The 16,321-nt window shown below is 43.0% G+C and overlaps 1 protein-coding gene across 2 annotated transcripts in view; it reads right to left on the bottom strand.

The window, feature by feature from the left end:
* The window catches only part of plcb3 (phospholipase C, beta 3 (phosphatidylinositol-specific)), a 194,893-nt gene that overhangs the window by 33,413 nt on the left and 145,159 nt on the right, over nt 1-16,321 (bottom strand). For both annotated transcript variants that reach the window (XR_013507987.1, XM_078291756.1), the window contains exon 3: nt 12,436-12,522. Coding sequence is in view for 1 of the 2 variants with exons in the window: in XM_078291756.1 (XP_078147882.1) it covers nt 12,436-12,522 (87 nt within the window). In the remaining variant the exon portion in view is untranslated. The remainder of the gene's footprint in view (nt 1-12,435; nt 12,523-16,321) is intronic.

The raw sequence follows: 16,321 nt of genomic DNA, 5'->3' as shown, positions 1-16,321 counted from the left end.
CTCTCATATCTGGAGAGGGAGAAATTAAAGAGAGAGAGTAAACATGAGAACGAGTACATTAACTTTCACATTTTGCCAATTAGCTGTCAGAGTCAGAGTGAACCGCAACCAGTGAAATATTAGAAGCTACCGGGAGAGAAAAACAGATAGGAGAGAGACAGAAAAATAAAGACAGAGAGAAAGACAGAACAGAAATTGTGAAAGAGAGAGAAAAATAAATAGAGAGGAGAGAGAGAGAGAGAGAGAGAGAGAATGAGAAACTACACTGGCCCAGCAAAATGAATGGCTGGGTAAAAACGCCATCATTCATGAGAAGCAAAACAAAAACAAGAACATCAATAAAATGCGCATGCACACACACACATATATGTACACACAAACAATAAATAATCATAAAAAATAATCGTAAAGTCATACCAAATGACTCAAAGCACAAACAAATACAGGCCAACTGTGCCCAACACACAATACTCTACACACAAACACACACACACACACACACACACATGTACGCACAAACACAAAACAAAAATAGTTGCAGTTACCATAAATCATTCACAAAACACAAATACACACAGATCAGTTGGGGTGAACACACAATACTGTGTACACAAACAAACCCGCATGTGCAGCCGCCCACACACACACCCACACACACACACACACAAAAGTGTTTATAGAGAAGATTCTAGAGAAGTTGATTGGAGAGATTTTGTTGGAGCTGTTGGAGCAAAGTGGGAGTGAGAGGGAGAAACATAAGAAGAGTGGAAGAGAGGTTGGTGGAAAGCGCAGGCAGAAAGACAGAAGTGTGTGTGTGTGTGTGTGTGTGTTCTTTTCAAAAGATCTCTTGCCCCTTTTTCAGCCACCTGATACACACAAGGTGGCGGTTCATCAGTTTCATCAGGAGACTGAAACAGATGACCATATGGTGCACACACACACACACACACACACACAGAATGTTTGGAGGAAGTGTCTGCTCAGACAATGGATGTGATACTGTACAGTGTCTCAATTCTTCATGACAGAGAGGAAGAGAAAGCTGGGTGTGTGTGTGTGTGTGTGTGTGTGTGACAGTGAAACTGCAGTCTTGTGCCATGTGCAGTGACAGATAATGTCAACAGAAAAAGTGACAGAGCGAAGAAAAGAAACCAAAAGAGAGGAGAGAGAGAGAGAGGGAGGAAGCTGTCACATTATCGACCTGACACACTCAACTTCCCCTGCGAGCCGCTCGCTGGACGTGTGTGCAGGAATGACCTCGAGTGTGTGTGTGTGTGTGTGTGTGTGTGTGTTATGTAAACCCCTTGTTCCAAGTTAATTCCTTGTGGATGTTTGACTTGAGACAGGGAGATAATCTCTATTAGATCTCTACTTCTACCTGCCAACAATCATTGTACTACCGATTTAGCTGGCTCGTTCACACACACACACACACACACACACAGGTTGGGAGTACCAGATTACGTGAGACAAGCTCAGCAACTTCAGTAACATTACTGATTTTGGATAAACTTCCAACTAAGCCCTGTGGACACACACACACCTTATATTACCAGTTTAACTGGATATAGTTGCAGTGTATCAAGGGAGGGTACTGAAGCCATTCCGAATTAGCATTTAAAAGCCAACCTCTCTCTTTACAAGCAACGACCCCCCCCCCCCCCCCACACACACACACACACACACACACACACACACCACACACACACAAAGCAACTTTTCATGTGATTCAAATACACGTCAAATCAGTTTCACACCTCCAGCAACTGAATGAACATCTGTGGTGACACCAGGCCGTTCCCTTAGGCCGTTTGTTAAAATGACACTACAGGAAGGACTGACACACTGCCTCCCAGCTACTAAGGTCAACAGAGAAGTGTGCTTGTGTGTGCGTGTGTGTGTGTGTGACCCCGCCCCTCAATCAGTGTGTAAAATCAATTTCACACCGTTAAAGGGTAAATGGGAGTTTTCTGGTGATACAATTACTTCCCCGGGGACAAAAATGCAAAAAATGAAGTCACAGCCCAGGTACTGTTGACATGACCTGTACACCTCGGAGAAAGAGAGAGAGAAAGAAAGAAAGAAAGAAAGACAGAAAGAAAGAAAGAAAGAAAGAAAGAAAAGGAAAAGAAAGACGCCAACACTGATAAAAGATGAACAGAAGGAGGGAGCATAATTTAGAGAAAAGGGGAAACGGGGAAGAGAAGGAGGAGGAGGGAAGAGGGGGCAACAAGATTCCCCAGAACCCCCTTCTCCCTGTCTGAGTAACTTCCTGCCCACTTTCCCACGCCGAGAGAGGGAGAGAGAGAGAGAGAGAGAGAGAGAGAGAGAGAGAGAGAGAGAGAGAGAGAGAGAGAGAGAGAGAGAGAGAGAGAGAGAGAGAGAGAGAGAGAGAGAGAGAAAGAGAGAGAGAGAGAGAGATTAGAAGTGTTGTTGCAAGGAATTAAGGAGCAATAACTTGACGGAGGGAAAATAAAAAGGACCATGTGAGAAAACGCATTGACGAGCAGAGGGGGGAGAAAATGAGAGACGGGGGTGAAAGGCAAAGGAAGAGGGGAGGATGGGAGAGGTTTTGAAGGGAAAGAGTGAGGTAAAGATGGAGAGAAAAGTGGAGAAAGATTGAGCGACATCGGGAGAGAAAGCGCAGAGAGCGAGGAAGACGGAGGCGGGAAGAGCGAAGAGCGAGGAAGGAGAGATGGAGAGCAGAGAGAGAGGAAGTGTCATCCTTCAGTTTATATTACAGGAATCACTTTGTCGCCTCGCCGCTCTGACGGCTACCAGCTGCCCCGAGACGGAGGGACAGAGAGAAAGAAAGAGAGTGAGAGAGAGGAAGACAAATGGAAGGTGGATTAGCAGTGTGGAAACAGGGCGAGAGCAGACAGCTAAAGTGTGAAAGGGATAAATACGACGGAGAGCCGAAACAAAACAGAGAGATGGGGAGGATTAGCCGCAGCGCCAGGTGCGTTTCAGCTCCATCCCACTGAGGCAAGTGAGGCTGCGCTGGGCCAGGACCAGGACCAGGACCAGGACCAGCTCAGCAACACTGTATCACACGCTTCTACTGGTTTACTGGAAACCACATCTCCACTGACAGATCATCCCTGCTGGCAACGGCAACACGGAAAATAATTGCAGAAATGTTGTTTGACGGGAAACCGGGTGACATGAATAATAAGTGAGCGCTGGCCTGGCTAGCACATGTGGAAACCAGGTTTTAGCCCAGGTTCACACTGTGAGCAATAGGACTCAACACTTGAAGTCCATTAGTGTCCTACAGAGCTGACCGACCAGGGAAACTTGTTCGATGCGTGGACGCTCAAAAAGTTCGTCAGCAGAGAGAAGTTGGCCATGGCTGAACTTCTCGCAGTCATCGCCCATCAACAGCCAATCAGATTTCCTTGTTTCCCTACCGATGTGATTTGGTTTCATGAACACTAGTTCCACCTGGCAGGTGCAAAATGGATGAGAAGTTGATTACAGCCATTCAAAGCTTGCATTGGTGGAGTCAAAGGAAAGCTCTGAAATCATTTTATCGAGTTTTTTAGGTTTATTTTAGATGAATGTTACCCAATTAACAAACCCTTTAACATAATTCAACATTCATTTGATAAGCGTACCTGGAAACAGGAAAGATACAGTGTGTATTAAGAAAAATATATATACTTTTGAAACATATGTATTCCTACTTTTGGCTGTATAAAATGGGTGACATGTCCCTTTAAAGCACAATACCAGGACATGTGGGTCCTACATTGGAATATTGTTCAGTGTCTTTTTCCACTACGGAGGTATCTGGTAGTGATTTCGTACCGATTCATTACTGCCATAGGCTTTTGGCCTGTCTGAAATTTCACCTCAGACACCCTGAAAACACACGAAACTCACTTCATTTGATGAAAATGCCAGCTAAACTTAGTGCCGCTGCTTTGTTCTGAAAGGTCGCTCCATCGTGCCACAATACGGCCGCCGAGGAAGAGACAATGGAGCAACCTTTCACACAAAAACATGACACCTGACAGGTTAGCGTGGAACTTCCAGCAATTGTGAAGTCTTGTGTAGATTTCTGAGATCTTCTATAGGCCATATCAGTGTGACGTCACAACAACAAAGAACTTACTTCCGGGTGGATAACGTCGGTGGTGCTGCATCGGCGGCGGCGCTACAGTATTTTTCGTGTTATGTAACCAAAGTAAGACCCCTTTTTAAGCTCTTGTGATTAGAAATACACAGACATTATGTAGTTCTGGCTGTCCACCGAAAACGAGACATTCCTGATGTCGTTGATATTTGTAAGTGTATAACCTAACATAACCTAAATATATAGCCTATTTAAGCATGTGTCCACAAACTACTATATTTTACCAAAATGTTTAGAAATGCTTAAAAGTTCTGTTTTGGCCACTGTCTTATACAAATTAACCATCTGTTTTTATTTTGACTGTAAAGCAGGGTATGATAGCAAAGCCAGATCACAAACCACTGCGTGTGTTGTGCTACTTGTGCTGTGCTAGAACCGCTGTCCATCAAAAACCTTGAGGATAAAACATTTGTGGCACTTTGACAATATGTTTTACTCGTGTAACAGAAAAGGGCTCAAGGATTTCAGAAAGCTTATCATGTTGGCAAAATTTCGGTCAGGAAAGCTTACCTGCACGAAGTGAAAGATTTTACCCGAACGGTTTTTAATGGAACGCCTTGGGACTGGCAGTGCAGTGCCAGTCACAACGGAGCTACTGCTGTGCTAGACCCAAACGAGACTAGCAAAACCGAGAGGCTATATTACTGTCACTCTAGCAAGCTTGCACGTTATGCTACCCAACAGCAACGTTTATCATTTTTATTACTGACCTGTAAGAAAATGCCTGCCGCAAAACCCGGTCATGAGTGGTTGCTGCCAGCCTGTCCCCAGTTCTGTAGATGCAGACGGCCTGTAAACTATTATCTGTATCCACTGATTCCGTTAGGTTGCTTTAAAACGGAAAAAGCCTAAACCTAATCCATTATGTACCAAGCTATATTTGGCATTACAGCCCCAAACACAACCCAATTTCGGCATAATCGCTAATGTTTTGTTTAGTTGACTCGTATTTACCGCTGCTTAAAACGAACGATTTCCGCTGCCGACAGGTGCGAGTTATCCACCCGGAAGTATAGCCAATCTGTTTGTTTACAAACATTCTGATTTGGACTATACATTTTGCATACTGGCAGTCTTGGGCAGTGATGAATCGCCGAAAAATAGCCACCAGATATCTCAATAAAGAAAGGATACAGAGCAATGGTCTGAGGTGTTAACTCCTATCAAATGATAAAAAGCCCATATCCCAAACACACAGCCACTGTCCTTTAAAAAGTCACTTTTAGCACCACATGAACCTCTTCTGCATCAAATTCCACTACAACCTTCTGTCCTGTGAGTTGCTCAAGGGTAGGTATGGTCGCATGAAGCTTGAACCCAGATCCTCATGCTGGAGGACGATCTGATTAACAACCAGACCGTGCTGCTACCACAGCATTCCGCAGCTAAATGGAGGTGAAATGACTGCTGTGTTTTCAGATCCATCTCAGCCTGTAAACCGAACTCTTCAGCCCTCCTCCCCAACCCCAGCCCCATCTGCTAAATGCCTAAAATGTCTAATTAAAGTTGCAAACGCAGAGAGGAGGCGGAGGAGAGTTTGGCCAGAGGACAAAAAAAGGACAGACATAGCAGGATTAGCGGGGGGGGGGGTGCGAGCATATGTCGCAACAGATGTGTGGATTTGGGATGTGCATGTGGGACTTGTGTAACCCCCGGCCACTGGCATGCACTTTGCGTTCAGCGTTCAACCGCCAACCAGCACTGCAGAGCCAGAAAAGTTGAAGCACGCCACTGGTTTTCAAACTGAGGACCGGGGACCCTCAGGGGGTCCTTGCAGGGGTTTCAGGGGGTCCACAGCAAAATGAGGAATAACTTAAAGATCCAGTGCATTGACTTCAACTCAATCAGGAGAGGTTTGATGTTGATTTCTAAAACAATGAGCATCACTTTTTCAGTTTTTGATGGTTAGATGGTACAAAGCTTGTAAGATGAGTGAGAGCCGAACCTTCCAATGCAGCCAGTATTTCTATATTTTGGGGAACAAAGTGTTGGAACTTCAGCACCCAGCAACAATGGAGACACAGAGATTTTGGCTAGTTTGGCAAGTAGCTGGCTGGCTACTGTCTGACATTAACTATGCATCAACCAATCAGAGCATTCATTAAAACCTGGGTGACATCATTTACACCAGGAAGTAGATTGGAATTCTAAACCTGTTTGATTCTGTTGAAACCTGAGGGAGAGTTTTTCCAAGGGCGTTAGTCAAATTTCGACAGAAGTTCACATTAACAGCTCCTTTGTTCAATTATACTATGGAATTGAGAAATGCAATACTCATTGCACTGGACCTTTAATTTCAATGTTATTCATTAAAAGTTAACACAATGAGAGTCTGAATACTAACACCTATTGTGGTCAGAGGTTTTCTTACAGTAGGCTACAGACCTATCTGCTTACATCAGGGACTAAATCTTAATCAAATGGGTCTGTGGTCTCAAGCGAGTCTATTTTGGGATCCTGGACATGAACAAGTCTGGAGGCCCTGAAGTATGTACCGTTTTGTTAAATCTACCACTTGGAAGAGATCCGTCTTTGGATTGCATCAATTGTCGACGTGGGAGTACATCACTCCAAGGTGCTATATCATGCAGTATCAGCCATGTTACACTAACACTGTCTGGCCTGTCTGCTGTCATCATATTTAAAATACTTCTATTCAATTTAACCCTTCCATACCCTACTCCCCCGACTTTATGCTCCCAGAACACCCAGGGAATAATAACTGTACTATAAATCACAAGCGCGTACAGCTGTGCCAAGCAGATTATCCCAGTTAGATAAAGTGAACTCTCCCAAGGTCAAATTATTTACTGACCGAAACTTTATCTTGAGGTGCAGATGGTGGAGAGAGAGAGACAGAAAGACGGAAAGCCAGAAAGACAGACAGAAAGACAGAAAGAAAGAGAGAAAGAAAGAAAGAAAAGGAAAAAGAAAGAGAGAGAGAAGAGAAAGTTCAATTAAAGTGCTGAATGGAGCATGTGGGGTGTGTCTTCCTCCTTTCACTACCAAGCCACTGGATGTGTGTGTGTGTGTGTGTGTGTGTGTTTCTGACAGTTGCTTGTTATCTGGTCGTTGACTCAAGCATTATGGGAAATTCTGTGCTCTAAGCACAGAGTTTCGTAAGCGATACTTGTGAACATTACACAAAGATGGAGAGAGATAACTAAGAAAAGGCAGGGCAGGAAGGAAGAAGGGAGCAAGGAGAGGAAGAGCGAGAGCGACGTCAGAGCAGAAGGTCACTTCGGAGGGATGGAGAAAGGGATTGATCGAAAGAAAATATCAGGCAGAGGGAGGGAAACAATGCTGAACGGTGGAGCGGTACGAATGGCGCGGTGAAAAAAAGGTGGCAGGAAAGAGACGGAGACAGATGAAACAAAAGAAAAAGAGACGCCGAAGGGAGGGAGGGAGGTGTGGAGATATTTAAAGGTGAAAAGGTTAAGCAAAGTGAGGCCTGGCGAGAAAGTGACAGGAAAGAGATGGAGACAAATGAAACAAAAGAACATGGAAAGGAGGCAGGAATGGAAGGGAGGACGGGATATAAACATAAAAGCAGAAGCAGGGGAGATTAACTCTGAAGAGAAGGTGACAGGAAAGATATTAAGAAAGATATACAAAAGGAGAGAGGGAGGGAGGGAGCGAGAGAAGCCAGGTTTGAAGAAAAGGAAAGGAGGAAAGGTTAGGAAACGAGAGCTCAAATAGAAAAGGTTAGAAGAAAGAGGCAGAGATTCAAATAAAGACAAGGACAGCGGGGAGGGGGAGGAATGGAAAGAGGCTGATAGCAGGATGATGGAAGGAGGAGGAGAAAGGCAACATGGTAGAGCGCTTGTTTTGAAATTCCTAACAACCTTCTGTTTTAACTTTCCTTGTAGCATTACCTCATGGTTACAGCAGTGACATAGAATGAATTATAATAGGTCTGCATGTTCAGCATGATCTAATGGCTTGGCATTCCCCATCTGTCCCATCTCTTCAACTGTATACTGTGTGCTAGAGCAGAAATTAAGAAGAAAAGCAACTTGAAGAACCGCACTGTTACTGATGTAAAAGTGAACAGATTAAGATCATCAAGCAGGGATTGCACAATGCCATTTTTTTCAGTGCCGATATCAGTTCCGAGTACTAAAAGATCACAGTGAAAATGAAGATGATTTTTTCACCTCGTTTGCTAATTTCACATGCCATGATAAACACCTATTTAACAAAAAAATTACAAAAAAATTATTTTCTTGTATTTTTATATCAAAACCCCATTACTTTTACTTCCCAGGAAACCGTGTTACTTTAGTGGTGACTTCATCGCGTACCAGTAAGTGTAAATAAACATCCTGTTTCAACAGAAATAAGGAAGCACGACGCACTGAAAATGCTGTTTCATTGTGACTTTAAGTATTGGTCAATATTGGGTACCAATCCAACTTATCACTTTTACTAAACAATACAGACTTAAACCAGCATTTGGTGTCATTGGACCAACAGGGCTCGGATTAAAAAAAAAGCAGAAAGATCTATCGGGTGAGAATTTTGGTATTGGGAAAATTCTTTGATACCGATACCCTACATTACATCAATACAGCATGGTATCCACTGTATATTGGTGCATTCCTATCATTATTAATAGCCAAATCTGTGTCCTCTTTAACTGTAGTTGGAAGTGGGGGAAAGAGAGCGTGTGTTTCAACAAAATATATCCTCTATGAGGAGTGCCGATCCCTCAAAAAAATCAAATCCACAGAGACTGAGCTTTCATTTGAAGGGTATGTGTGTGCCTGTCCCAAATAAAATGCAATATCAGTACTGTGTCCTTTTCACCTTTACACGTGGTACATTCCACCCTCTTTTCTCCAGTTGAGCGTGCTGTTGAAAGACGCTGGTGACAGTTTTGGGTTGCAGACTTTTAGACGTCCTTGTGTGTCTTTGGTGAGAAACTAAAACTGACTACTTTACTGAACACAATCCACTTCTACCCCTTTCCTTTGGGCACCCTGAATTTCGATATACCATGTACAAAACATGTTAATCCAAATGGAATAAATCCTCACATCAAAACTACACATCTGTACTTCAGCCTTTAGTATCATTTTGACATCTAAAGTAGTAAAAGGGCAGAGCTGCAACATTCCAAACTGTACTGCAGTCCAAATATTTTGGGTGCCTCTAATCAGAGAAATGGGTTCCATCCAGAATAGCCTTGTCATCAGTGTAAAAGTGTATTAATTGTGCTCATTAATAATAGCTGGATATCTGTGCTGCCGTGTCCTCCTTCTATTCATCTCCGGTTCAAAATCTCTTGAGGACCCGGAGAACTGAGTTAAAGCTACATTCTGGGATCGCTGAAGTCGCTACCTCCGTCATTCTGAAATGGGCCTCATGGAAAACTGAAAATAAGTTACAGTACATACACATTCAGGCGTACATATTCCTACCTTTCTGAGCAAGTGGAAAGATTTGAACCTGCGGTGTTCCAATCAGAAGTCCACTTCTATAATGCTTAAAAGTAATAATCCGTGACATTTTCATACAAATAAATGTCTCCATCGCAGACTGTTATAACCCAACAGTGATTCAGCCTATATCCAGTTCATTAAAGCTTTTCCATTTGCTGTTCTAAACACCCGCTGTCTGGTAGCTCCTTCCCGGGAAAAATCGTCACAGTACTGGACACACTGTTTGATTGACAGCTGATCTCTGGGAAGCGAAGTACAGAAACACCACAGCAATGAGCGCTTAGTGACAAACATGTCGCCAAATAAAAATTTCTGTCTGTGTCTGTCTGTGATCCTGTGTGTACATGCCTAAATCCATCAGTTTGCCTGAAATTGGCTTTTCAATGATGTTCAGGATGTTTTGGGGCATATACCACCGCTGTGGGCATGGCCAGCAGTGAGCTGGGTTGTGTCTGCATATTGTAGCTTAAATATAAAATTTGACAATCCAATATGAATGAAAACGAGATTGATTTGCATGGCTGGATCTGGGCTACCAAACGCCTTGCAGCCAGTTTAAGAGCCATAGTCCTTTGACCAAGACAGATAATTAGGCTTACAGAGGCTCGGAAAGAGCTGATCTGCCTTCTGGTCTGTCTGTCTCTCCGTTTCTCTGTTTTTCTCTTCCCTCTCCATCTCCTTTTGTCTTTTGCTTTCTTTCTCTGACTCTCTCCATCTCTCTGTGGCCGAGTCATACCTTCCTCTACCAGACACGTCATGTGACAGCTGGTGAGATGCTACAAAACAAGCTGTGTGTGTCTTTATAAAACTGTTTGCAGTCACCATGTACAGAGGCTTCATCATCATAATGGTGAAGAGTCTTTAATGACTGACAGTGTGACTCTGTGTTAAACAGTGTCACAGATATACCTCAGGCTACGAATGGCCTAGTATCCCAATACTACACACACACACACACACACACACACACACAAGCAAGACAGCAGAATGAGATAAGTATTTTAAGCCTCTGTCTGGTAAATGCACGCATGAACACACACGTACAGACAGACAAAATGACGCATGATCTGGCCCAGATATGCACACACACACACACACACACACACACACTTTCACAGATACTTACATCTTCACACACACACTCAGGCAGACGCAGGCCAGTGATAATACTGGGTATCTACAGTTCATTCCATACATGCCTTTAGGGTAAATAGACGTCCAAAAATAAAGAGAGGGAGAGTGTATACGAGAGAGAGAGGGAGAAAAGAGGGAGACGGAGACAATGGATGGGTGCGGTGGAGAGGTAATTTAATTGAGTTGCCCTGAAATGTCATTCGATCCAAGAGGCCTCACAATGGTCTCACCAGGCAAACAGACATATAGAGTACACGGAGGGATAGAGGGAGGGATGATGGGATAGAGGGAGGATGGAGGGTTAAGAGAGAGAGAGAGAAAGAGACAGAGAGAGAGAGAGAGAGATGGGGATGGATGAAGAGGTGGCGGTTTAATAATGGGCTAGACTAATGGGCAGAGAAAGACTAGAGAGATAAAGAGAGAGATAGAGAGGAGACAGGAGGGAGAAGACAGAAGAGAAGAAAGAGGGAGGATTTATAGAGAAAGGGATATTTAGACTACACTAATGGAGAGCCATAAAGATAGAGAGGTAGAGATAGAGAGAGAAAGAGATTATCCCAGGTCCCACAGAATGACCGTCTCATAAAAATAAGGTCACTGGTTCAATCCCCTTAAAGGTGCTATGTGTATCTTTTTTAAACATCAATATATCAATTAGTTGTGATGCCTTGGAATAATAACCATAAAACAATTAAGACCACAGTTGAGATGATTGGTAGTGTTACTGCTAGTGTTTCTCAAAATTAAGACCACATTTCCCATAAATCCCGTTGTTTTCTGGTGTCTGTCTCTTTACTGAAGAGGATAAATATGTTTGAAGTTATTTTCCAATCAGCCTTTTACTTGTTCCACCATCTGCCATTGCCACTCTTCCGGTTTTGTGCCATAAAGTAAACCTCCTGTTGTGCCATAAAGCAATCCAGCAATCCAGCACACAATGTAAAATGCATTGTAGAGGCAAATAGAAGCTGACAATCTTCTCAGCAGTGGTCCCATTCATTTGCAGTAATTATTATTATTAGAAAATTAATGTGGTAATGATTTATTGATGTTAAAAGGCTGCATGTAGCACCTTTGATACACAGTGTGATCATCCACAACCAAGTCCTGTCAAAATGCCTTTGAGCAAAACCCTGAACCCTGCTGACTCGTTGCAAATTGCGCCGGCTAAGAGCGTCAGCCAAGTAATGGCTTAAGTACAACGACCAAAGATACGGAGCGGAGGATGGTTGTAGGGAAGGATAGATGGATGGAGTGAGAGAGAGGTGGATGGAGGGATATTCTCGCTTGACTAAAAGGCTAATCAAAACCACAAAGAGATAAGGAGGGAGATTGAGGAAGAGGAGGACAGAGGAGGCCAACAATAGAGAGAGAGAAATTGATCAAGTGAAACCCATTTTGCTCGAACTAATGGACTAGACAAAACCACAAGGAGAGAGAGAGAGGGAGTAATAGAGAAGAAGTCAGAAAAACAGAGAGCTAAAGTGTCTGGAAGAAGAGGGAGTGCAGAAGTTAACTGCAGAAGAGTTAAAGTAGAGAACAAAGTGTAATATGGGCACTTATGCTGGTACATTAAAAATCCATTGTGGTCGGCTTTTGAGTGGCCTGTTTGTGTTTGTGTGCGCATTTGCGAGCTTGTATGTGCGACCTTCCATTGTGGTTTGAGAGGGACCAGTGTGTGTGTGTGTGTGTGTGTGTGTGTATGTGTGTGTGACTCACCAGGTTGGCTCCTCCAGTCCAGTAGAGGAAGAATCCATCTGGGTCGACTTTCAGAGTCACCAGGGTGGGTGGGCCACTGTTGGGCTCCTAGAAGACAAAACAAATATAGAAGGTTATGATTGAACACACACACACATACCTTCTTCGTTCCTCCAGTAATGGATGCAGACACACCATCTCTCTCGCTCTCTCTCACACACACACACACACACACACAACACAGTTTCAAGTGGAGTGATAAACTGCCCAGCCCAGCATTGAGGCCACAAAGCACTTAGAGCACTACAGCAGTGTTTCTGAAACTACAGATCGGGATCCTAAATGAGTCGTGGGCCTATTTCTGCTTGGTCGCCGCAAGACAGGACAACCTGTAGATTTTAATGAGGCAGGGACCTTGGACAGCACTAAATTTAGTGCTCTTCTTATGTGCAGTGGGCTCATGGAGGGGCCCCAAAAGAAGCAGGCCCCTGTGACCCATTTCTGTTCCCAAGCCATAGTTTAAGAAACACCGAACTTAACTGCTGGCATAAAAGAAAGCATTATATATGAGTATTCCTCAGTGACATGGCGATATAGAAGGAGAGTGTGATGTGAAGTATGTTGTTTACGGCAGCAATGGCTGTATCTGCTGTTTTATGGAGCCTTAGCATTATGGGAGTATAGACAAACAGACAGAGATGCAGTGTGTGTGTGTGTGTGTGTGTACACAACAGCTGTCTTAATGGTGGGAAGCAGTGGAACCACATGGCTTGCTGACATGAAGATCTCATTCATGTATGACATAATGATGGCGCAGGAGCCTGCGTCGTCATCAACATCATCATTATGGGGTCATACGCGAGACTCCGTGACCGCACATACGCACACACACACACACACACACAGTTACTGCGTCTGTAATTATAGTGGTGAACGGTCATACTCTGGTCCAACAGACAAACACACAGTCCAGTCACCCCTGCAAACAATGATGATCCAGATTGTTTGTTATTACAGTGACCGATGACTCATGTTTACATATGTCATCATGAGCATCAACACCAGCATCATCATCACCATCATTACCTTGAGTCTGAGCTCCACTGACGGCTAGAGGGGTTAGAGAGAAAGATCTGCTTGGCAACCGTCTGTAAACTCTTTCCCACTCACACAACATCAGTGGCAATATGTTTACTATAATGCAACACACAAACGTCTAACCACAGAATCTGAACGGATACATAACATAAGGTATTTCCTGATGCGTGATGCTAAACTCCTAAGACAACTAAGACGGCTACTGTCGAGTTTTCATAATGGTGATATGTTAATGAGCGTTATTTAATGTGGAACACTGGACTGAGCAGTCAAATGATGTCTTCGCCATGGTAACACATCGGTTACAATGTAAATTTCCATATCAACATTAACAAACCTTTTATGGTGGCCATCTTAGTGAACCGGCCAAACAACCGTTCAAGAACGCTGATTTGAATGGGGATTGTGTCTTTAAATACTGCCCAACACACCCTAGAATAAAATAATTAATGCAAATCCATTTCACAATGAACTCAGTGAGCTGAAAAACAGAGGCAAGCAAATTTGCCGATATGAAATTATGACTTTATAGGACACTGTAAAGGACTGTTTAAGGACTTGGTGCTTGCCTTAAATGGAGGGATAATTTATTGGCTTGTTATGAAACAGGGCTAGAAGAACAACCAATAATTGGATTCTTCAGATTAAGAACCATAGAAGCCTGTTTTAAATTTTCAGAGAGATAATCTTTCCACTGTCATTATTTAAAAAATAACTTGAAGTGACATGTAAGTAAGACAGTAGAGGTTGTGTACTTTCATAGTTACAGACAGTAGAGGTTGTGTACTTTCAGGTGATGTAGAGTTATGTTTGATGTTCCAAACATCTCATAACAGATTTATATGGTTCTTTGCCTGAAGGTACGCAGTTATTACCATAAGTTATAAGTAGTCCCCATACTGGCAAGTTTAGTCCAGGTTCCTGGAGAAGCGTACAGCATTTTTCTTTTTAAACATACCTTCAGTTTAGGCTCCAAGGTAGGCTAATAGGGAACGGGTTAGAATTGGGAGTGGGACAAAAGAAGGAAGAGAGGCGGGAAGTAAGAGAGGGTAGGAGAAATGGAGGGACAGGAGAAAGGGTTAAGGTTGGGAAAGAATAGACAGAGGTAATGAAGGAGGGATGGAGGGTAAAGTGAAAAAGATAAAAACAAAAGGTCAGGAGAGAAGGGAGAGAGCATAAAATCAAAGTCTCATGTCCAACATAATCATGAGACCTTAATAAGCAATAGAGTCAGAGATTTTCAAACTGGACATCCTTAGCTCATAGTTATGCAGTGATGAGACTGGAGCGTTTGAAACCACAAGAAACACCACTCAGTACTAACTAGCAAACAGGTTAACTAGCAATACTGCTGCTATGCTACCATAGAAAACCCAGTCAAAGCATGACGCGTCAAACTTAGACAGAGTTTAACTTCAAACATGCACTATGCACTGCAAGACACATTGTGCTCGTGACCATTGTTTATGCTCTGAAACCATTGGAAGCATTGGAAAACTGTACACCATTTTTGTAGAATGATTACCACCTTAAGGCTGTGATATAACAAGTAATTTTTGAACACTTATCAGTAAAAAAGTTCCTAAATAATCAACACACAACAATGCTGAGACAATGTCCGCACTGTTGCCCTAAAAGTTGCCCCCAAAAGAGTGATTGCTATGCTATGCATGTGCTATGATGGTTTCTTAGGGCGTGTTAACACTATTCTACTTTCTTTTTAGTATAAAAAAATGCTGCCTCAACCACATTTTGTGCTGTTAAATATGATATGAAATAGAATATAGGCAAGTCAAGGCTCATTTCCATCCACCATGCGGAACTATACTAACTGACCTGTATAATGTTGGAGAGAGAGGGCATTGTTATGTTAAAGCCAACACTTCTTACTTCTTGAGCAGAGGCGACTATATGGCGCCCATACACACACACACACACTCATACAACCTAAACAAACTCTTTCTATCCCTGGCTCTGCTATGCACAATTGGTGCAACAGTGACTGGGGTTTAGAGTCAGAGGAGAGGACAGAGGGAGGAATGGAGAACGAGGGAGAAGAAGAGAAGAGTGTCCATCTAGTCTTTGACTTTTACACTAGTCAGATTATTGCAATGTCTCGCTCAACAAGAGAAGGGACGGGTGGAGGGACAGGAGTGCGTCCATGTAAGGACAATAGTCAATGTTTCTGTCAGCAGTATTAAAAGAGAATATCATCTCTCTCTTATATAGACCCTTTTACCATGGCAGCCATTTTTAACTTACATCAGATTCAGGGTGGGAGAGTCTACCTGGAAGAGCAGTCCAGCTTTGTCCTACTGTTGTACAAGCTACCAAGATGCACATCGCACAAACATTGGGATTTGAACAACTATTTATAATTTTACAGATTCCCCACTGAAAAACATATTACAAACAAATATATTTCAAGAATGAGGTGTGATATAGGTTCATATGTTAAGGTAATTAATGTGGTCCACTATAGCTAGCTACCAAAATGTAGCCTAGCTATAGTAGCTAACTGGCTAGCTAAGTTCCCTGCTAAATTCAAGCAGTCGTTGTTGTTCCTGAGGTTGCTGGCTAATTTAATAATTATATCTGAAGTCCTCAATTATGTGTTCAAGTAGCCTAATGCTAGTTTTCTATATAGGCTAATCTAAAAGGTAGAGTTTCCCACCCCAAGTGTTCAACATGGCCACCGTGGGAATAAGGTAAATTAAAAATTCTCATTTCTGTCTCTCTGTATTCATTTTGCTTTTTTGGATGACACATTTAATGGCCATCTCTCCATCTGCCCTTACCTCATTCTCCT

The sequence above is a fragment of the Centroberyx gerrardi genome, chromosome 23 (genome assembly GCF_048128805.1).
Source record: "Centroberyx gerrardi isolate f3 chromosome 23, fCenGer3.hap1.cur.20231027, whole genome shotgun sequence".
Taxonomy (NCBI): Eukaryota; Metazoa; Chordata; class Actinopteri; order Beryciformes; family Berycidae; genus Centroberyx; species Centroberyx gerrardi.
The sequence above is the reverse complement of the archived record's forward strand: the minus strand, read 5'-3'. Positions and strand labels throughout refer to the sequence as shown.